The sequence below is a fragment of the Neolamprologus brichardi genome, chromosome 23 (assembly GCF_056152115.1).
Source record: "Neolamprologus brichardi isolate AB-2024 chromosome 23, ASM5615211v1, whole genome shotgun sequence".
Classification (NCBI taxonomy): domain Eukaryota; kingdom Metazoa; phylum Chordata; class Actinopteri; order Cichliformes; family Cichlidae; genus Neolamprologus; species Neolamprologus brichardi.
The window spans coordinates 23483757-23506600 of NC_142125.1; the positions used below are offsets into that span (position 1 = coordinate 23483757).

At 40.9% G+C, this 22844-nt stretch overlaps 3 protein-coding genes across 6 annotated transcripts in view; 2 read left to right on the forward strand and 1 right to left on the reverse strand.

Moving 5' to 3' along the window:
• The first annotated feature begins 654 nt into the window (after positions 1-654).
• On the forward strand, positions 655-3763 carry LOC102793273 (tubulin alpha-1A chain). The gene is made up of 4 exons (XM_006792876.3): positions 655-732; positions 1770-1992; positions 2091-2239; positions 2322-3763. The coding sequence occupies exons 1-4, from the start codon at positions 730-732 to the stop codon at positions 3300-3302; spliced, it is 1356 nt and encodes a 451-aa protein (XP_006792939.1). The 5' UTR covers positions 655-729; the 3' UTR covers positions 3303-3763.
• Positions 3764-5525: 1762 nt separating this feature from the next.
• Positions 5526-10964, forward strand: LOC148096155 (tubulin alpha chain-like). Its single transcript, XM_087836887.1, has 4 exons — positions 5526-5630; positions 7487-7709; positions 9624-9772; positions 9856-10964. The coding sequence occupies exons 1-4, from the start codon at positions 5628-5630 to the stop codon at positions 10828-10830; spliced, it is 1350 nt and encodes a 449-aa protein (XP_087693013.1). The 5' UTR covers positions 5526-5627; the 3' UTR covers positions 10831-10964.
• A 1478-nt stretch (positions 10965-12442) lies between these two features.
• The window catches only part of ptprnb (protein tyrosine phosphatase receptor type Nb), a 45325-nt gene continuing 34923 nt past the window's right edge, over positions 12443-22844 (reverse strand). For all 4 annotated transcript variants that reach the window (XM_087836071.1, XM_087836068.1, XM_087836069.1 and 1 more), the window contains 8 exons: positions 19467-19540; positions 19121-19198; positions 18895-19014; positions 18643-18809; positions 15930-15983; positions 15559-15623; positions 13828-13901; positions 12443-13122 (listed from right to left, as the gene is read on the reverse strand). In XM_087836071.1, the coding sequence (XP_087692197.1) occupies positions 13051-13122; positions 13828-13901; positions 15559-15623; positions 15930-15983; positions 18643-18809; positions 18895-19014; positions 19121-19198; positions 19467-19540 (704 nt within the window). In that variant the 3' untranslated portion in view covers positions 12443-13050. The remainder of the gene's footprint in view (positions 13123-13827; positions 13902-15558; positions 15624-15929; positions 15984-18642; positions 18810-18894; positions 19015-19120; positions 19199-19466; positions 19541-22844) is intronic.

Sequence of the window (22844 nt, forward strand, 5' to 3'; positions counted from 1 at the left end):
CCTGCTGGAAAAGAAACGGTGATCTCAAATGTCAGCTGGCTTTGAGGAAAGCGTGTTGCAATGTTTTCCTTGGGGAATATGCTGCCTTTGCATTGCAAATGAATCTTGACTAAAGTGGTGATGCAACGGTGAGCTGTAACAAAAGCCTATTCATTCACTCTGGGGAGGTATCCGTTATCATTCATCTGCAAGATTAGAAAACCCAGGCTGCCAATGTATCACTTCAACATGACCAAACTTCTAATTTGAGCAATATTTCATTAAAGAAGTAATGCTTGACACAGAAACTTTTTTTTTAATTAAAGAGTTATGAGTTAGAGCCATCCACAGATAAATGTTTCCATCATATTTAAAATTTTCATTCAGATCTGAACCACAAGGTACTGACTGCACAGACAGAACAGCAGATTTACCTTAAATCTAACATGAAAAATTAGGTGAGGTGACACAGTTATGGGCCAAATATTTCACTGTTGGTTACTTGTGTGTATAACAACAGCTTTAGTGCCTTCTGTTTGTACAGTGGGTATTCTTTTTTGTGTTTTGCACCCTCATCTGTTATTGAAGGAGCTGGTGTTTGCTTCTTCAGCTCCTCCAGTTACCACAACATTGCAGGCTGTTGCTTGGTGATGCTTGGCTATAAAGCAGCTTACTGCACTCGCATTTCACACACAATATCCCCAGCCACTCCTCTCAAGTGAACAAGGGACTCCTTAAAGCTCCAAAAATATGGTGAGAAACCTTTCATTTTCTGTTTAAGTTCCTCTGTTGAACAGCCTCATATGATTTCTGAGAAAAAAAACATCTCACAGGGACATTGGGTGTATAAAATGGACTGTGATTTTTATTTATTTATTTATTTATTTATTAGTTTATCTCTTTCTTGGAGTATTTTTTCTTTCCAAGTGCCTCCTGTATTTTTCTGCATCTTACTAAGTTCGGACCCCCCCTTCAGTTTACTTCCTGTTTTATTTTGAAGGTTATATTCTGATGTGGTTTTCTTTGTTTCCCATTCCTTTCTTTGTTCTTTTCTGATCTTTCTTAAATGTCTGATTGAATTCACCTCTTCCTTTTAGCCAATAAAAATAAGTAAAAAAAAAAAAAAACTATTCTGAAACCAAAACTGATTCAAATGATATTTTTTTATTAACCAAGTAACTAAAATTAAATCCAAATGTATAGGAAATGTCTTTAGTTTTCTTCTTTAGTTTCAAATTTGGTCAAATGTGTCAACATATCAAGCACCGAAACTGGCATGTCTACATGACAGTATTCATGATGGTATGAGAGTGGTTTATTTTAATACGCTTTCTTAAATCCCCACTACAATAAATGCCCCAGTTAATTTGTGAAAAAACTAAAACACTGAAACAAAAAATTTAAAAACAACAAAGACTAAACTGAAATGAGCAAGCCATTCTAAAAACTAAATAAAGTGAATTGAAAACAAAAAAAGATGAATAAATAAATAAATAACAGTAAGTAGTGATAAATTTGTACATCTATAATAACTCTGATATATAGTCTGTGCATATGCCTTTGTCTGTTCATATTAGATGTTTTTCCTGCCATTGTAGTACAGACCTTTGTGTTCTTTTTTGATGCTACAAAATACAACAGAATTTCTGTCTGCCATTGGGGTTGTTTTCTGTTGAATAATCTCCTCTGATTAGTGTATTAAAGCTGGACAGAAAATCTGTGACAAAGACATTAAAATGTAGCTTTTACTTCAGATCTTTGTTTGACATTTGAACCACTTGTTCTTGCAGCGTGAGTGTATCTCTGTCCATGTTGGCCAAGCCGGTGCCCAGATAGGCAATGCATGCTGGGAGCTGTACTGCCTGGAGCACGGCATCCAGCCGGATGGTCAAATGCCCAGTGACAAGACCATTGGAGGAGGAGATGACTCCTTCAACACCTTCTTCAGTGAAACCGGAGCTGGAAAACATGTTCCCAGGGCTGTCTTTGTGGACCTGGAACCAACTGTCATTGGTAAGAATGCAAGAATAACTAGAGAGTGATAGATTAAGTGTCAAACCAAACCACTATTCCTAATCTTTGAGTGCACTCTCAATGTCTTCCAAATACAGATGAAGTCCGTACAGGAACCTACCGCCAGCTCTTCCACCCCGAGCAGCTCATCACTGGAAAAGAAGATGCAGCCAACAACTACGCCCGAGGTCACTACACCATCGGGAAGGAGATCATTGACCTGGTTCTTGACAGAATTCGTAAACTGGTGAGTTTATCGCTTGTAATGTCATGAGTTAAAATTTCCAGTGTAACTAGTAACAATGAAAAGATTTATTTTTTACCTCCAGGCTGACCAGTGCACAGGGCTGCAGGGTTTCCTCATCTTTCACTCCTTTGGAGGAGGAACTGGCTCAGGTTTCACCTCTCTGCTCATGGAGCGTCTCTCTGTTGACTACGGCAAGAAGTCAAAGCTAGAATTTGCCATCTATCCAGCTCCTCAAGTGTCCACAGCTGTGGTGGAGCCTTATAACTCCATCCTGACCACCCACACCACCCTGGAGCACTCTGACTGTGCCTTCATGGTGGACAACGAAGCCATCTATGACATCTGCCGCAGGAACTTGGACATCGAGCGTCCCACCTACACTAACCTCAACAGGCTGATTGGTCAGATTGTCTCGTCCATCACCGCCTCCCTTCGCTTCGATGGAGCCTTGAACGTGGACCTGACGGAGTTCCAGACCAACCTGGTGCCCTACCCTCGCATCCACTTCCCTCTAGCCACCTATGCCCCTGTTATCTCAGCAGAGAAAGCCTATCACGAGCAGCTCTCTGTAGCTGAGATCACCAATGCCTGTTTCGAGCCAGCCAACCAGATGGTGAAGTGTGACCCTCGCCATGGGAAGTACATGGCCTGCTGCCTTCTGTACCGCGGCGATGTAGTACCCAAAGATGTGAATGCCGCTATTGCCACCATCAAGACGAAACGCACCATTCAGTTTGTGGACTGGTGTCCTACAGGCTTCAAGGTGGGCATCAACTACCAGCCCCCCACTGTGGTTCCTGGAGGAGACCTGGCCAAAGTGCAGAGAGCCGTGTGCATGCTGAGCAACACCACCGCCATCGCAGAGGCCTGGGCTCGACTCGACCACAAGTTCGATCTGATGTACGCCAAGAGGGCCTTCGTCCACTGGTATGTGGGAGAGGGAATGGAGGAAGGAGAGTTCTCAGAGGCCAGAGAGGACATGGCTGCCCTGGAGAAGGATTACGAGGAGGTGGGAACTGACAGCATCGGCGATGAAGGAGAGGAAGAGGGGGAGGAGTTTTAAAGCTAAATTAATCAATGAGATCAAGTCTAAGTTTTTTTCAAACAAATTGAGCTGCACATTCCTGTAGGTTTTAGACAATAATCTGACAAAAGCTTTGTTTGTAGCACAGTAAAGCCTTTTGTTGCTCCTTCAGTTCTGTGAAATTAAAACTACTACCTATAAACCTTTCAAAGTTTGCAAGCACCTTGACATTTGCATTGCTGTATAATATTCTTAGACCCTAGTTTCCACTCTACAATTCTTTGTTTACAGTGACAAGATATCATGTTTACCGTGTGTCTTTTTCTTGAGACATTAAACTGACAAGTCTTTGTCTAATCATGCTGCACAACTCAAGCTTTATTTGCCCTTCCTGAATAGCCTGAATATCTAAATCTTACGTACCAAAAAAACAACGACCCAGGATTAGACCTGCTTTCCCTGTAGTGTTTGCTCTTCATCCATAAAGAATAAATGTGAGGTAATCACTTGTTGCAGTTTATTTATTCATATGTTTTGGAACAAATATGTCATTATGTTGTCTTAAGGAGGTTTTCTTTGTCATTATTTGGAAGGGAAGCTGAATGAAAGAATACATGTTTGCGAGCTTTTTACATTTTATATGACATATCTCAGAAATAAGTTTAAAAACACTTAAATGACTGCAATTAAAAATAGTATAAATCTTTTTTTTTGTTTTAATCGCTAAAATTAACAACGGGATGTGAAGAAACAACCACTTAGACTTCACGTCCAAGTTGTGTTCATTTTGGTGAGGAGATATTAAGTGAGTGTTTCAGTGTAACCTTTGTTTTACAAGGTAATTCATGAACAACACGTCTTGAGTTGAAATGGCAGCCTAGCAAAAGACAAAGCTTATTGGGAAAAAGGGGGTAAGAATCAAAGGAAAAAAGTAAACACTTTTTAAAAACATTTTTTAAAGTTAAAAGTGTTTAGGTATAAGACACACTTGTATGAATGTGTTTGTGGGTGAAGCTTATAGCAAAAAAGCACTTTGAGTGCTCAAAGTAGATACCAGAGAATGTCTCATAACACCAGTGGCGGTCCTAGCCTGTTTGGCGCCCTGGGCGAACACTCCCTCTGCCCCCCCCCCCCCCCCCCCCCCACACACACACACACACACAGACAAAGCATATTAAGGATTGTACATTAACATAAAGCTGTTGTACACACACACATATGAAGGGAGAGAGAGTATACATAGTATGCACATGGTCACCAAACAGCCATCATAATTCCTCATACAATGAGAACAGGACAAATCAACAATTGACAATGACTAATTAATATTAAAATCTGTAACATAATGTATTGTTTGGAGTTTAGTCTGTTACTGTTACTATTTTTACCATTTCTTCTTGGACCAACTGTAACCCACATAATTTCCTTAGGGATTAATAAAGTATTCTGATTCTGATTGTTTCAGGATGACCTGCCATTATCCAGTGACACATCTGCTTACCTGCATCTTTTGCTCGTTTCTCCTCCTCTTCTTTTCTCTTTTTTTCTAAACTGAGCACCTGATGGCTTTGAACTTTTCTTGTCCATCTTCCATTGGTTTTAATTTTGCACTCATCCCACCCAACACCCATCCCTCAACCCAAGGATCACCACAACATGATCTAACACACCTACACCTTAGTTCACAGATTCACTTTGTCTAGGGTGCATTTCTGAGATTTCACACAACCCAGGATTCAAATCATCAATACATAATGGGCTTGGATTTACAACATTATAAATGAAATGTGCTCTATTTGGAAGCAGCAGGCCCCACTCCCCTTTCGACGGCTTGTGTGTGAGATTTTAAATCATCAAACTGTAAATTATAAATTGTTATTGATCCCTTTAAACCGAGTCCTAAAGTGTATATTTATTTTCTTACTCTTCTTATATATATTGTTTGTTTACTTCCACTGCTGTAACTGAAGCTTCCTCGTCTCGTCTCTCTATATACTGTACTGTATGTAGCGGAGATGACAATAAAGTCAAGCCCAACTAATATTTAAAACTTTATTTCAAAGCATGATGTGCAATTATTGTAGGTGGCTTTTAATTCACATTTTATCCAGACTAGTTTTTTTGTTTCTGTCTTAACACGACATGTGAAGACACGCTTAAGAGCTGCAAGACGACATACAAAATCGTACCGTATTTGAATGCAGCACTACCCAACGTTCGTTCCCGCCAACAGGAAATTCAAACCTTCGGTTTGGCCACGCCCTCTCAAAAAGTATAAATAAGACCGGCTGCTCTTCCGCTCTTCAGTCCTGCCTTCAGCAACCGATTCTTCAACGTCGGGTCGAAGGAGAAAACAGCACAAAAATGGTAAGCTTAGTAAACCTTTGTCTTTTTTTTTTGTTTTTTTAATAACGTTGCTTGCTTTCTTTTTAAAAGTCACATAATGACGGGTGTTACAATAAACGCAAGGTTTTTGTTAAATAAATAAATGATTAAAAAACTGCCAAACGCTATGGACTAATTTATTTAAATCTTAAAATATAACTCTAAGTAAAAGTATTTTGAATATATTTTAAAAAAAAATTATGGTTTATGTGCGCACTTAACATTATGTGACGTGGGAGGAGGCCAAACTGCTGGCGCAGTTAAAGCTAAAGAGACAAAAAAGAGTGCAGATCAAACCCCACGAGTTCGTAATAAAAATACGTTTTAAAGAAATAGAAATGGCCTGTAAAGGTCGTGTGCACACGTGTCATGTCTTTCTGTAACCGGTCGTGCTGAAACTGAAACTTCTGGGTGGTTTTTTTTGTTGTTTTTTTTTAACTGGCGCCATTTGATAACGCCCTGTCCGTGAACGTTACACAGAGGTGGGGAACAGAGTGGGGGCAGGGAGCAGAGCTGCTTCCGCTCTGAATGGATTTTTTTTTTATTTATTTTTTTTTTTGAAACCTCCAATGCCCGCAGGGTGATTTTTAGTGATCTGCTCTTTTTGGGAGGGGCCACCCTGCCATGTTGGAGCTCATCAGGCATGCGGAAAGCTCGACCTGAGGGTAAAACTGCTGCTCGGATGTTCCGGCATGTCCTGACACTGCACTGAAGTTAATCTTGTTTCCTTTCACACTCTAAAATTGAATGTGTCTTGTTTCCAAAAATCTTACAAATGAAGTTACTAAAAGTATTCTGAATTAAACATTTTTATAAATAAATGTTAATGTTTAATGTCATTAAGCATTCAGACACTTATCTCTGGCCACCTACACCCCTTTGTTTTTCATTTCAGAATTTTTTTTTTTTGATTGTACTTTAACCCACGAGTTTACTCACTATATAGAGGGTAATATTCTCAACGCCTTTGTTACTTGCTTTAATAAAGAACCTTCACCTTCAATAAGATGAATGGAGGCTAGTTTTTTAAATCAGATCTAGACACTTACAGAAACTTTAAAAAGTTCAGTCAAATTGATTAGTACAATTAGTTACACCGTTGTTAGTATCGCATTCAACTCCCTTTTTGCTTCTGGGGGGTCTTGATTCCTCCTGGCAGAGATTAAGATTCCTCAGCTTTTGGTCTGTATAGACATGAGCATAACACTGTCAATGTAGGTCTGTTGGGTGTGGGTCTATGATGTGAATCTTCCATTCCATCACATCCCAAAGGAGCTTTATTGCAGATTAAAAGACTTTGAGAAACAACCACACGAAGGGCGGAAATGGACATAACCAGGAATCCACTTTAATCTGGATTCCAACAGCTCATTTCCAAATGTAGGAAAATAAAACTGTCGGCTCACCTTTTTAGACTTTCTGTTGGATTAAAATCTTTCAGTGTTTGGAAATGGTGCAAATATTTACAAAGCCCTGTTGTTCATGAGAACATGCAAGTTTATTACTACCTTAAAAAGCTTTGACCTTCCTCAAAAATAAAATAATCTGGACTGTAACTAGAGTAATAGTATACTTTCCTGTTTATGATCTGCTGTGTATTTGCTAAACAAGATCAAAATTTTAAAACTGTGATAAGGTGTCCTATTAACCAGGTTTTTTTATGCACTCACCCAAATGCAAATAACCAGTTTTAGTAACAAGATTACTTATTCAAACATACATGACAGTCTTAAATATTTGATCATTTATAGACTGCCTTAAAATGCAGTTCTGAGATAAACATTGTAAATGCAAAGCAAGAGCTAGGCTAACTGATCTTTTCCTCTGCTCTTCCACAGCGTGAGTGTATTTCAATGCACGTCGGCCAGGCCGGAGCCCAAATGGGCAATGCATGCTGGGAGCTGTACTGCCTGGAGCATGGCATCCAGCCGGACGGTCAAATGCCCAGTGACAAAACTATCGGAGGAGGCGACGACTCCTTCAACACCTTCTTCAGTGAGACTGGCGCTGGCAAACATGTTCCCAGAGCAATCTTTGTGGACTTGGAGCCGACAGTCATTGGTAAATATTTCTAAATGTGCAGCTTGGTCCCTTATTTTAAAACCAGTTGTGTATGAGAAAGTTTAAATTAATGTTTAAGTTCCCCACAAACGACTCCAGGTGAGCAAAAAGTCAGTCAGGTACACATCATTCTCCAGTATATTTGCAACTTCACCGGATAACAAGACATCGATCCCCTTTCTGTGCCATTTTCTTCAATCTGCTTTGATCCTTTCCCTGCTGATACCAACACTGCTGGCTCTGAGCTCTGGATTACATTAGCCACTTTACTTTTGTTGGCATCATTAGGAACATTTTTGTCATGTTCTCAGACTTCGTATCACTCAATCAGTGGAACAGCCTCTTGATGTTTGTCGAAGTTTCCCCTAACTGTCAAATTCATATTTGGTCAGACAGGTTTTACTACAAAAATCTGGCTTTCTTCTGACTAATGCTACCAATCTTCCATTTGCTATTTATTTGTGATGTCATTGCCATTTTTTGAACTCCTGCACAGTTGGTGTGGAGCACCCATAATTTTGTTGTACATGTACCATGACAATAAAAGGCTTTTCTAATAGAATAGAACAGAATAACTAGTTAGCTGCTCACTGTTGGTGCTAGCAGCACAAGTGAGGCACTTGAAAGCAAAACTAAGAGCCACATGCTTTGGATTTGGCCTTCACATAGGAATTGGTCCAAAGGCACTTGGAGGCAACTGCAAAAGTCAGACTTTATAATTTTTAAGTTGGGTTGCCTAGGGCTGCTCGATTATGGAAAAAATGATAATCACGATTATTTTCACTGAAATTGAGATCTCGATTATTTGACAATATTTATTTAACAATAACAATGTATTGAATAATGACTTTAAAGATTGTCAAAAAATAATATAAAATAGTGTGCAAATACTGATAACAGTGCAAATGTTTGCAATATAAAAAATAAATGAAAAATGTAAACCTCTGTTTAGTGAACTTTGTTGTGTTTAGTGTTGCTCTGTGGTGCAGCTACGACACCATAGCAAAGTTTACACAGTATGTCTACTTGATCCACGTCTGACTCCGCGAACCCATAATGTTTCCACACCACTGAAGTTTTTTTTTTACCTCTTTTCAACCAACAGCAGTCACTCTCCTCTCCAAATAACTTCTGCTTAGCTTTCTGAGCTTCCTTCGGGTCCTCTTAATCAGCGGTCCCCAACCCCCGGGCCTCAGACCGGTACCGGTCCGTGAGTCGTTTGGTACCGGGCTGCGAGAGTTGAGGCTCAGGTGTGAAATGTATAGTTTTCAGGGTTTTTATCGGTTTTCAGAGTTATTTTGTTATCGTTTTTATCGTTTACTCGGTTTTCCTGGGTCTTTTCACGTGTGTTATGAATAAATTTTCTTTTTTTCGGTACCGGTACTAGTTTTATTTTGTTGTATTTATCCGCGACACCTTAAAGGCCGGTCCATGAAAATATTGTCGGGCATAAAACAGTTTGGGGACCGCTGCTCTTAATTGTTGTGACACGTGTTCAAAATGCAGAGGTGCGCTCGATTTGCCACACGGAGCAGCGCGAGAGTAAAGCACGAGGGAGGGGCTAATAATCGGCTCAGTCATTTTTAATGATCATTAAAAGCCCAGATCGTAATCGTGATTAAAATTCTATTAATTTAGCAGCCCTAGGGTTGCTATCCATTTTGAGTTGGGAGATAAGTGTTGACTCTCAAATTTTTCAAATTAAATAAATGTGGTCGAGTTACTTTAAGTTTCTTGTAGGAAGCCATTTCATAACCCCTCAGTAAATAGTCTAAAATAGGCTTAAATATAGCTTCATTCTGATTTTACTCATAGCATAAATTTTTGCAGCTTTGGACACAAATATAAGAAAGGCGCCCAGTGTTTCAGGATGAAGTGGAGCCACCACTAAAGGTCTATTTGTTTGTTCCTCAGATGAAGTCCGTACAGGAACCTACCGCCAGCTTTTCCACCCTGAGCAGCTCATCACTGGAAAGGAAGACGCAGCCAACAACTACGCCCGAGGTCACTACACAGTGGGTAAAGAGATCATTGACCTGGTTCTTGACAGGACTCGCAAACTGGTGAGCACAAATCTTTGGAACAAGTTAAAGCTGGTGCTTTTAATAAGACTTGAGGGTTAACGTTTCTTAACTTTATTTTCCAGGCTGACCAGTGCACAGGGCTGCAGGGTTTCCTCATCTTCCACTCATTTGGAGGAGGAACCGGCTCTGGTTTCACCTCTCTGCTCATGGAGCGTCTCTCTGTTGACTACGGCAAGAAGTCAAAGTTGGAGTTTGCAGTTTACCCAGCTCCTCAAGTGTCCACTGCCGTGGTGGAGCCCTACAACTCCATCCTGACCACCCACACCACCCTGGAGCACTCTGACTGTGCCTTCATGGTGGACAACGAAGCCATCTATGACATCTGCCGCAGGAACTTGGACATCGAGCGTCCTACCTACACTAACCTCAACAGGCTGATTGGTCAGATTGTCTCCTCCATCACCGCCTCCCTTCGCTTCGATGGAGCCTTGAACGTGGACCTGACGGAGTTCCAGACCAACCTGGTGCCCTACCCTCGCATCCACTTCCCTCTGGCCACCTATGCCCCTGTTATCTCAGCAGAGAAAGCCTATCACGAGCAGCTCTCTGTAGCTGATATCACCAATGCCTGCTTCGAGCCAGCCAATCAGATGGTGAAGTGTGACCCTCGCCATGGGAAGTACATGGCCTGCTGCCTTCTGTACCGTGGTGACGTGGTGCCCAAAGATGTCAATTCAGCCATTGCCACCATCAAGACAAAACGCACCATTCAGTTTGTGGACTGGTGTCCTACAGGCTTCAAGGTGGGCATCAACTACCAGCCCCCCACTGTGGTTCCTGGAGGAGACCTGGCCAAGGTGCAGAGAGCCGTATGCATGCTGAGCAACACCACCGCCATCGCAGAGGCCTGGGCTCGACTCGACCACAAGTTCGATCTGATGTATGCCAAGAGGGCCTTCGTCCACTGGTATGTGGGAGAGGGAATGGAGGAAGGAGAGTTCTCAGAGGCCAGAGAGGACATGGCTGCCCTGGAGAAGGATTACGAGGAGGTGGGAACCGACAGTGTTGGAGAGGAGGACGAAGGCGAGGAGTACTAAGCTGCTGGAAGGTCAATCTGCTGATTGCTGTAGCTTGGTGTTTACAAAGCAATATTGGTCTTGTATCTTAAGTTCTGCACATTCCAGCCAGCAATGCATTTATTCCAAATAAAACCACGATAATAATAAAGTTATACTTTGTCTGTGTTTACTTTGGGTCGGAATGAATGCAATCTCTCAAGTTGTAATGTGTACATTCTATGAAACATGAAGTTCAGAGAATTAGAGTTTAAGTTTTGTGTGAATTATTTTTTTTTTTCTTTTTGTTAAATGTAATCAAAGTAAATGCTTGGAAATGAGTGACTCAGACCTGGTTAGCTGGAAGAAAACTTGCAGAAAAATTAATCTAAACATTTGTAGCTCCAGCTAATTAAATTGAAGAGTATAAAAAGTAGGGCTGGTTATAGTCACTGATTTCTAGAATCAATTTCCGATTCACAAGGTCCCGAATCGATTCCATTAGATTTGAATCTGGGAAATTTTGACAGTAGGAAATATTATAATTCAGATCAGTACAATTACATATTTTTGTATCTATAAAAAGGAAGCTGACACTTTCCAGACTTTATCAAAGGTGTGAGCATCACAGCAGATGCCTTTGTGTCAAAATAGCTGAAGATAAAACCAAAAAACATGAAGGTGATTTTCCTGGCCTGGGATTTTATAAAAATATTCTGCAGTACATCAAAAATAAAAGAAAACCATTAGTCAACACATGAACATTACCTCTGACATTACAGCGGTTTTATTAGAGACACGGCTAACCGTTTTGCATTTTGCATAATTTTAAAAAGTTTACATTTGTTCAGTATTGAACGGCAGAAATAAGGTTTTCGTTTCGGAAGTATGTAAAATGAAAAGAAAGAAACAGCGGCCGACTGCGCCGTAAACAACGGTAGACTTGTGCGTAACCAGCAAGCGAATAATGCAGAAAACATTTTTAGACGGGAAACTGTTCTTGAAGTAGAGAGAGAGCTGTGCATGAAGTGTGGTGGAAGCCAAACAGCAAAAGTCAGAGTGAATTCATGACCATGTTTATGTGAAGCGTAGTTTGGATCTTCTTTTGCTGCTGGTTCGGTCAATATTGTTTGGAGAGATAAAACTAACAGGTTTATGATCAGCGCAAAAAGGGCGTAAACACAAAGCGTGACCCGCCGACAGATCAGAATCAGCGAGCTGTCGGCTTTCAGCCCCGACCGTGTCCGTGCCGTCAGCTGAGAAAGGCGACATCTCACTGGTTCTGATCCGCGGGTCCGTGCTGTGTGTTTACTTCTTTGTGCAGAATCCGTGTACCTGCTCTCATTTACTGTCTTGACTGTTTGGTGGTTATTGAAATTTTGTGATCTTTCACCTGAGATTCTGGCATTTCGGGCAAAATAAATTTATATTTAAAAAATCGATTCAGGATTTTAATGAATCGATTTTAATCGATAAATCGATTATAAAACCCCACCCCTAATAAAAAGCTATTCAAAAACGTGAAGAGATCTAAATTTAAAGGATTAAAATGGTGCAAGTATAGCTAAGTGGTATGCATGGATGCAGTTCTACAAAACCACGATAAAGAACTGGCTGTAGCAAAGCCTCAGACAAAGTCAGAACTCGCATGAAGTATTTGCAGCACTTACACACGAAAAGATTTATTTAAGGTCTTACAGATACAAAATAGCTTTTATTTTTTTCTCATAGAATAGTTTCTTTTCTTTCTTTTTTTTAAGATTTTATTTTATCTTGCGTGAGGCAACAAACAATATTTAGAGACACAAAACAATCCAAATGGCACAAAGGATGTTAGTTGTGTGAGGAGAGGAAATTAAATGTCAGTCTTCACACTGCATTACAACACTTTTAGAGCATTCAGATGCTTTCAAATACATGTAGACATAAATATGTATTTTAAATTTAGCTTATTCCTTGAGGCAAAAGTCAATTCATTTCAACAGCTACAACACTTTCAGATTGGATTTCAACAGGTAGATGATCAGATTTAAAACTGAAAACCACTTTCAATAGCCACATGATCCAGGTTTATTTTTCATTACTTCTTTCTCCTGAAGGTTCAGATTAACTCCTTGCTAAAATCTTCAGTCTCTGTGACTCTTATTAATGCTGTTGTTTGTCAGTAGACAGAAAAAGAAAGGTAGGATACAAGTTAAGCGCGTGGGTCAAGTCATTGGGGTCCGTTCATCAGACTGGAGGCAGCCCTGCTCGATACTGGTTTCACTGGGGCAGAGCTTTGAGGATGGCATTCACCTCCTCAGCGACTGCAGTCAGTGCAAACTCAAACTGGTCCTGGAAAAGAGAAAAGGCCAATTTTCCATTGGTACTCCCCGAAGTTAAAGGAACTTATCATAAAGTAGAAAATACTGGAAGCTAAGAAATGCTCAAGTCTGTCTGCAAAAGTGTTGTACTCTTATATGCATTTAATGTAAGACTGAAAGACATGTTGCTAAACACAAAGACTAGTAGCAAAACATCCCATCAAAAGTTTTTGCAACAATAACTGCCCATATTTGAATGAAGTGTGTGGTTAAAAATAGTCCACCAATCAGAGAAAAAACAAAGACATATTTGGACCTAATTGTTCAATTAGAATGATCAAAATGATTTGATGTCACTAACTGATATTACCTTGCCACATATGATTTAGCTTTATAAAAACCAAGTTAAAATATTAAAACTCCTTCCAACACTAGTTTCAATTGATGTTGGAAACCAGAATAAAATGGAAACCAATTAAAACTAGAAACCAGTTTAAAATAACCAGAAACCTAAATCTAGTTTAAAGTTGTGAAGCAGTCTAAAACCAGCTAAAAACTAAACAAAGTCAAAGCTATGCCATAAACCAGTCTAAAACCAGTTAAAATAATGTAGTCACCAAATTCAGCTTCTTTTTAAAAATAGTTTAAGACAGATTTTTTCTTTCTTTCTTATTATTCTTCAGAAAAACAAAAAATGAACCGCAAGTAAATGAAAAGAGAGAAGAGAAACTGTCACCTTGGTGCGGACCATCCCAGGCCTCTGATCTCGGACATGCTCCAGTGTAGCAGCGATGTCTATCTCTTTCACGCCTGCAAAAAGAGATAGACTGATTAAACTTTTATTACAAGATTGTTTTTTGTAAGGACTGAGGAAAAGGGCAGACAGACTTTACATACTCTAGAATTATATTACTACAGATGCTGTTGACAGTGATCTGATGGCTTTAAACTACAATGTCCTGAAGATGGACTACAAAAAGAAAATCTTAGATACTACAACCCAGCAGTTCTAGAATTCCCCAAGAATTCTAGATAATAATATCATAAGTGTTCATCTGTGAAGGCTCTCAGTCTTCCAGGTCATCGTAGTCTAAGGAGCTTGGAAAGAAAAGTGTCTGGAAAAGAAAACTTAAAGCCTCTCATCTGAGAAACATCTTTAGTTCTAAGCGCAATTGGTGGACAGTCCCAGATTTTAAGCCCTATAGGAGTGTCTGCTATAAGGTCATGGATCCCCTATTGATCCTCTACCTAATCACATGAGCCAAGGTGTGAAAATGGGTGTGGGTCCCAATCAGCCAAGGTTTCGGGTGAACCCATAGTAAAACCTAGCCCAACCCTATCATGTGATGTGATGTATTGAGGTCAAATGTGAGTGGGCGTTAAGGCGTCTGGGAAGGGATCTCAAAACTGAATTTTAGATAGCAGACAGTTGGTGTCGTAAAGCCCCGCCCTCTGTTCAAAGATGGTCATTCACAGTGGACATAGATGGCTTCTATATAAGTGTTCCAGATAGGGGAGCCCAAGAGTTCTTAGACTATAAATGTGGACAACCCAGTAAAAGACAGAGTTCTCCAATTAGAGATTATGAACTGTATTAAAAATGATCAAGGGGAGTTTAAGTTTTGCGCTAATTTGGTTTGCATTCGTTTGTCTACACCCGTGGAACGGCTTAATTTCCTTTTCTTTCAAAAAGGATGGTCAGTGTATACTCTTCTCAAGGAGATAACAAAGGAACCATCTTTCTTTGGGTCACTTACCTCAGTTAGGCCCCAGTTGCACAGGCCTAAAGATCAATTTATGACTCCCTGAAAACCACTGGTTGGTAGGGGAAAATGTATATTCCCTTTCTAGCTGGAGAGTGGTTGTTGGAGGCAGTTGCCAGGTGAAATCACTCTGCAACACAACCCTCTTTGAGGCTGATTTAATTATAAGCAGACTGCCGGGGGGCAAAGTGAAAGTTTTGCCTTTTCACACGTTTTAATTCCAGAGATAAGGCACGACTACTTTAAACGCAAACGTGTTTCCAGTTTGTGTCTCACTTATTCTTTTGTAAGAAAGACTAACAAACTACAGGGGACTGCTACAGTCTACTAGTGATCCCTGCAAAGCAAATGCAAGGAGTGTTTTATTCCAGCAACCAGTCTCTAGCACTTCATGACTGTAGCTTTAGAAAATCTATGGGAGAATCTTGTAACATCAACGAAAAAGATTTACTGCTTACAGACAATGACTATGCAGAGAGCCATAGGAAATTTTTTTAGACTAGATCACCAAACCTTTGCAGCCATTTTATCACATTTGATTGGTAATTCTGCAAATGCAGTTTTTATGTTGTAGTGGTCATTGACATTAACAGCTCGCTCTCCATTTGTATAGATCAGGGCTTTAAAATAACTGCCTGGACGTGTTACACACTAAATTCTCATGGAACAAAAACCCACGTGCAGTCATAAATGTAAGTGTTTACCTTTAGCCATGCGATTCAGAACCATATCAATCAGTATGTAAGTCCCGGTCCGTCCTGTACCATCACTGTAAGCAAAGAAGAACAAAGGTAAATATTAGACACCACAAAATAAATATGAGAATTTCTGCAATTTACTCAGATAACATCAAACAAAACATCAAACTAACACCATTCTAGCTTACTGACTACTGTCTACTTAATTAAAGACTAACTACAGATGATAATAAACTCTTTAAAAAGTACTAAAACTAATTGTTTATACTACAGAAGTTCCATGAAAGTTGATCAAGTGTATACATATGTCACACCGTTTGTGGTATTCAGGGGCAGATTTTAGCAAATTTTTACATATCTTGGCATTTGTGTAGTACCTGCAGTGCACGATGATGGGGCAGGATCGTCCTCTGTAGCACTTATTCACCTTCCTGAGGAGAGAGATCATATAGGGAAGTGGGGAAGGAAAGGTTAATAGGATGTAGCAAATGGCCTTTGGTACATGGGGTGCAGGTGGTTATGATTGTATTATTAGGCTCTGCACTTTATAAGGTAAAAATTATAAATTTTGCTTGAGAGCAGTAATAAACATAACAGGATTTGGAGAATACAGGACCACATTATTATCTGAATACTGGAGTTAGCGGCACAGGTGTTTTGAATGAGCTGGTTCATGGGCCATACTTATTTTAATTCAAATATCTCACAAATAATCGAGTTCGCTGTTTGGCAAAGGATTTCCAGGAGGTTTGTGCATCAATTTTGGGAGTTTTTTTTTTTTTTTTGTATTTCATTATTTTGCTTCTTGCTAATTATGTTACTTAGCATTGGATGATAATTTAGAACTCTGACCTAACCACAAATTAACCATTAAATTAATAGGAAGGTTAAGAAAGAAATAGATAAATGTTGAAGATGGATAGAGAGAGACAGAGATAAGAAGGGGGTTTTCTGCGATGAACCTCCTGCTGCAGCCACATCAGTCAATGATCATTTTTGTGACTATGCAACTGGACCCAGACTACTAGCTGCAAACCACAAGAATGACACAGACAGATGTGTTCAAAATTAAACCAGGGGCCCGCTGACCTCCATCGCACAGGGTGGGAGGAGAGGAGGGAGTGAGGCGGATGGCTGAAAGACTGAGATGGGGGAATCTATAGTGTTTATTTATCAGGTAACGTCTTTAAGGTACCTTATTGTTAGTTTGCATGATTTTGTTCCTTCTGGGTCAGAGGGGGGATAGCTGGGTGCTTCTTTTGAAGGACAATTTTGTCATCTTTTCTTATTTTCTAGACTCCTCCAAAGCATGCACATCAAGTATTACTTGATATGCATGCTTGATGTGCTGCTTGTGTGAGCTCTCGCTGTTTTACATTATATAGAAGTCATCATCATGGATAAGCTGGTGAAGTCATTTGGCAAGCTAGCCAACTAGCACTTTGACCAACATGACATCAGCTAGTGGTTAGTGGATTACTGTTATGAAGCCTTGAGTTCTTGGTGTTTTGAAATCAAATAATAACCATAATTTAGAAATTGACTTCATGTACCATCATGGACAAATTGCTTCTTACAAAACATGGCACCTAGGTGACAAACCACACATGATAGCTAGTGGAGCCCTTGTTATAAGTTAATCAAGTACGTGCTAATGTTCTCAGTGGTTCTACAGCAGCACTGCTTTTGGCCCTTATGTGGACTTTGTTTTTGAGTCTATGTAGTGATGGTAGCCTATAGTTAGTTCACATTCGTTAAGCTATTATCAGCTAGTGTTGGTCAGGAACACATCCTTTGGACTGTTGGAGTCCTTCACATAGAAATCAATCCACAGGCTGTTAGAGGCAATGTGTGACTCAAGGAAACTCAAATTTTAAAGTTTATTTTAATCTCTTCAGACACTGGCAATAAAAAGCTATTTAAAGTGTGTAATTATGTTATGTAAAGCACTTTTAATTTACAGTTGAATGAAAAGAAAGCTTTCACAGGACTCTGCAGTCCTGTTAAAATCTAAGTACACCCCATGATTCAGTAGTTAGTAGAACCACCTTCAGCAGTAATTATTTTCTGTATGACTTTATCAGGATTCTCATTGTTGTGGAGGAATTCTGGCCCACTTGTCTTTACAACATTGCTTTGGTTTATTGAGGTTCCTGCACAGCTCTCTTAAGGTCCCATCAGAGCATTGCAGTCAGGTTGAGATTTGGACCATCACATCACCTTAATTCTTTTTCAGCCATTCTGTTATAGATTTGCTGCTGAGTTGGTATCATTATCCTGTTGCATGACCCAGTTTGGGCCAAGCTTTAGCTGTCAGATCTGACTCTAGAATACTTTGGTATAGACAGAAATTCATTGTCGACTCAATGACTGTAAGCTGCTCAGCTCCTGTGGCTGCAAAACAAGTCCAAATCATCTCCCCTCCTCCACTGTGTGGTATTTGTGCAGATGTGCTGGTTTTGGTTATCGCCAAACATCTCTACTTTGGTCTCATCTGTCCAAAGGACATTGTTTCAGAAGTGCTGTGCTTTGTTCAGATTCCCCTTTGCAAACCTAAACTGCGCTGCCATGTTCTTTTCAAATAAAAGAGGCTTTCTCTAGGCAATCTTTCCAAACAAGCTATACTTGTTTAGTCATTTTCTAATTGTAGTGTCATGAACTTTAGCATGCTAATTGAGGCCTGCAGATCCTAAGGTGTAGTTCTTGGGTTTTTTGCAGTTTCTCTGAGCATTGCACAACATTGACCTTGGGGTGAATTTATTGGGACGTCCACACCTGGGAACACTGTTGCATTATGTTAACACACAACTAAATGCTACAGATAAACTGCCAAAATTTCTGATTTTATAGAGGTGCTTACACTCACTAATGATCAGTTAATCATGGGCATCTGATTAGTGACACCTCGCTGCTACTTATGTTGTTGGAAGCAGTCAGGGTGTACTAGTTTCTCACAGAACTACACAGTGTCCTTTCAAAGCTTTCTTCTTCACAAGACCATAAATAAGAAAGTCAATCAACCTCCCATACAGAGAAAAACCTTGTTTGAATGGGATTTAACTCTCTCCGTTTGGCATTTAACTCCAGTACCTGCGGAAGTCCAGCAGGGGGCGTGTGGAGGTAGGGATGCCCTGAGCTGGCCAGCTGAGGAAGTGAAACTGAGTGAGTGTCCGGGTCTCTTGCGTCTGCACGTTCTTTAGGTAGAAACTTCGAACCAGGAAGTCGTTACACCAGATGTGCTCCGACACCAGGTTCACCTGGACAAACACACAATAAGAATAAAATCACCCCTGCTGCTGCTGCACACGCACACGGACTCACACCCTCTCACGCACTCATCACCTCATAGATATGGTAGAGGGACGAGCCTTCATCAGGCCAGTAGCGGTCACACTGTTTCTCTCCATCCTCCACCAGAGCTGTCATCATCACGATCACAGTGCATCCATTCTCCCACACCATCTAACACAAAGTACACAGTTGCTGATTAACATACACATTTAAAACCGATCTGATACAAATTATTCACATATGTCTGCACACTGTTCTGATCAGCAGCTAAACTGACCTGCCAGAAGTCAGAGATGGTGTGAGACAGAGGGCCCTGGGTGGCAATGTAGGCCGGCATACGGGGATCGTGCTCGATCTGCAGAAGAGGACAGAAATGAACGGGGGGGTCTCAAGAGTGTGGACAGACACATCTACAGGATGGACTGCATTTTCCTGGGAGACTTATTTTGTTGTTTTCGTTTCATTGACCAGGACCAGACCATTGGGAGAGTCATTGATCTACAAATGATATTCGGACAATTCCATAATAGTCTGCAAGACCAAAGCTGGCCAGAAGGCCTTAATTTTTCTCTAACAGGACAACATTTTGATTTGCTTAGGTGAAAGTGGAGGGTCAGACTTACTATAGTGCTGGCATTGATGTAGTCTGACCGCGAAGGGTTGATCTCTGCCTTCAGCTTCACCCTTGCGTGGTCATCTAAAGGACAACAGTCACAGAAATAAGTATTCAAAACTTATTTATCTTAAATTTGTGTGTGACTTCAGAGGTCAGACAGGTTGCAATAGCCAGAATAAACTGGTAAAATTAAGATTTGTCAACATTTTATTGAAGTTTTGTGCATGTTCTAACTGTTTCACTTTGAGTACTCAATTTCTTGAACTGCATTTTCCTTTTTGATGGGCAATTATACTAAAACTTCCCTGTAAAAAGTTACCCCGCTCCCTCATATTCTTCATTCATAAGCTCCTCAAAATACTTCTTTCATCTTTTCAATGTGTTCTATGCATTCGTTAGCACATTTCTCTTTCTATTCTTAATCACTCTAACCTGCTCCACATCCTTGAAACTCTTCTTCTTTTTACTTAGTGTCCAGAGTCACATATGACTCGCTATAAGCCTTTTCCTTTGCTACAGCTCTGTATACCTAGTCTCCAAGTATGCCTGTCTAATTTTTATAGATTTTCCTGACTTTCTCTTTGCTATCCTGTTCCCTTGAAGTTTTAGTTTAAGTAAATAAGTAAACACTCTAAGCTAAAAAAAAATATGTAAAACCATTATTAATTCAAGCCTAGAATGAGAAACCAGAAATCAAGACAGATACATCTTGATCCATTCTCAATCATCCAGGAAAGTAAATCTCCAAAAAGTTGATTCTGTTCATCTGGACGTAGCGTTTTGTGGGAGAAACGTTTCGTCACTCATCCAAGTGACTTCTTCAGTCTCAGCTGACTGCAGGTTTCCCCAATCATATAAACAGTACATTTGCATAATGACTGAAACCAGCCCACTGAAGGAACAATGGGCTGGGAGGGCAGTTCCTTAATCTTAATTATGAAAATTCTCATGACCATTGATCAACAACCACTGACCAAAACCCACTGATCAAAGACCACTGATCAATGGCCATGAGTACCATTCACAGAGAGTTGGGGAATGGCTGCAATCACAGCATTGTAAGATGGCAAAAAATGTACCCTTAGGCCCCCTCCTCGATTCAGAGATGGTCTTTCCCTTTTCACATAAATGGCCTCCTTGACTCCGCGCTCAAACCAGCGTTCCTCCCTGTCCAAGATGTGTACATCCTCATCCTTGAAACAGTGTCCACTGGCCTGTAGGTGTAAATAGACTGCAGAGTCCTGGCCTGACGAGGTAGCTCTTCTGTGTTGTGCCATCCGCTTCGCTAGAGGTTGTTTGGTTTCCCCGATGTATAAATCCTGGCAATCCTCGTGGCACTTAACAGCGTACACTATGTTACTCTTGCAAAGAAAAGCGTCTGGACTTCTTTAAGTTACTTGAAGACGTTTCACCTCTCATCCGAGGAGCTTCTTCTCGGATGAGAAGTCTGATCTTCTTTTCTGTGTACAGAAAAGAAGACCAGACACCAGCGAGGAAGGATAAGAAGGACAGATGCAACAACATTGTCATCCCCTATGTAGCTGGTGTATCAGAAAAACTCAGGAGAGTTTTCTCCAAGCATGACATCCTGGTGCATTTCAGACCCAGCAACACACTCAGACAAAAACTGGTTCACCTGAAAGACAAAACTCCAAAACACAGACTTAACAATGTGGTGTATGCTGTACAGTGCGAGGAATGCCCAGACCTCTACATTGGAGAGACCAAACAGCCACTTCACAAGCGCATGGCACAACACAGAAGAGCCACCTCCACAGGACAAGACTCAGCTGTCCATCTGCATCTTAAGGATAAAGGACACTCTTTCGAGGATGCCAATGTTCACATTTTGGACAAAGAGGACAGATGGTTTGAAAGAGGAGTGAAAGAAGCATCTATGTCCACTGTGAGCGGCCATCTTTGAACAGAGGCGGTGGTTTACGACACCAACTCTCTGCCATCTATAATCCAGTTTTGAGTTCCCTCCCCAGATGCCTTAACGCCCACTCACATCCTGAACTCAGGAATTCGCATGATAAGGTGGGGCCAGGTTTCACAATGAGCTCCCCCGAAACTCTGGCTGATTGGGACCCACACCCAGTTTCACACCTTGGCTCAGGCGATTAGAGGATCATCAGGAGGTCCTTTTGTCCCTCTGTGGGGGGATACTCCCACTAGGTTTATATCTGGGACTCTCCACCATTTGACCTTAGAACTGAAGAAGCTTCTCGGATGAGAGGTGAAACGTCTTCAAGTAACTTAAAAAAGTCCAGACGCTTTTCTTTGCAAGCTCCTTTGACTACGATGACCTGGATGACTGAGAACCTTCACAGACACTATGTTACTGTTTGTGTCGGGGGACCTGATCCTTGGGGTGGACCCATTTTTGGTGCAGCCTGTCATGGAAATGTTGGAGGTAGTCCGTAAGAGATTACAAGATGACACCAACCTCATCAACAGGACCACTCTCAGCATCGACCAAGTGTGTTTGCTTTTGGAACTGTGTCTAAATTCCACCTATTTCACATACAAGGGTTAGTTCTACAGGCAGAAACATGGGTGTGCATGGGCTCTCCAGTTTCACCCATCGTGGCCAATTTGTACATGGACAAAGTGGAAAAGAGGGCTTTGCTATCCTACCCTGGAACACCACCAAGTCATTGGTTCAGATATGTGGATGACACCTGGGTGAAAATCAAATCTCAGGACCTACCACAATTCATGGATCACATTAACTCGGTGGACCGACACATCAAATTCACCAGGGAGGATATGAAAAGTTAACCTTCTTAGACTGTGAGATTTCCATCAGTAATGGGGGACATCTAAAAGCTGATGTGTACCGTAAACCTACGCATACGGATCAGTATTTAAGGTCTGACTCTCATCATCCACTGGAGCACAAACTGGGCGTCATCAGGACGCTACAGCACAAAGCGAACACCATCCCCACAGACACAGCAGCCAGGGAGGCAGAAGAACGGCACATCAAGAAGGCCCTGAGTAAATGTGGTTATCCCAGCTGGACTTTTGTTAAAGCTGGAAAGACACCTAAAGAAAGCTCCAGCTGATCCAGGAGAGAAGGACAACCGCTGCCCAAGTGATCAACCTGTAGTGATCCCGTATGTGTCAGGAGTATCGGAGCAGTTGAGACGCATTTTTTCTAAACTCTGTGGCTTTTAAACCCCAAAACACGCTGCACCAAAAACTGGTCCACCCCAAGGATCGGGTTCCCCGACACAAACAGAGTAACATAGTGTACGCTGTTAAGTGCCAGGAGGATTGCCAGGATTTATACATCGGGGAAACCAAACAACCTCTGGCGAAGCGGATGGCACAACACAGAAAAGCTAACTCGTCAGGCCAGGACTCTGCAGTCTATTTA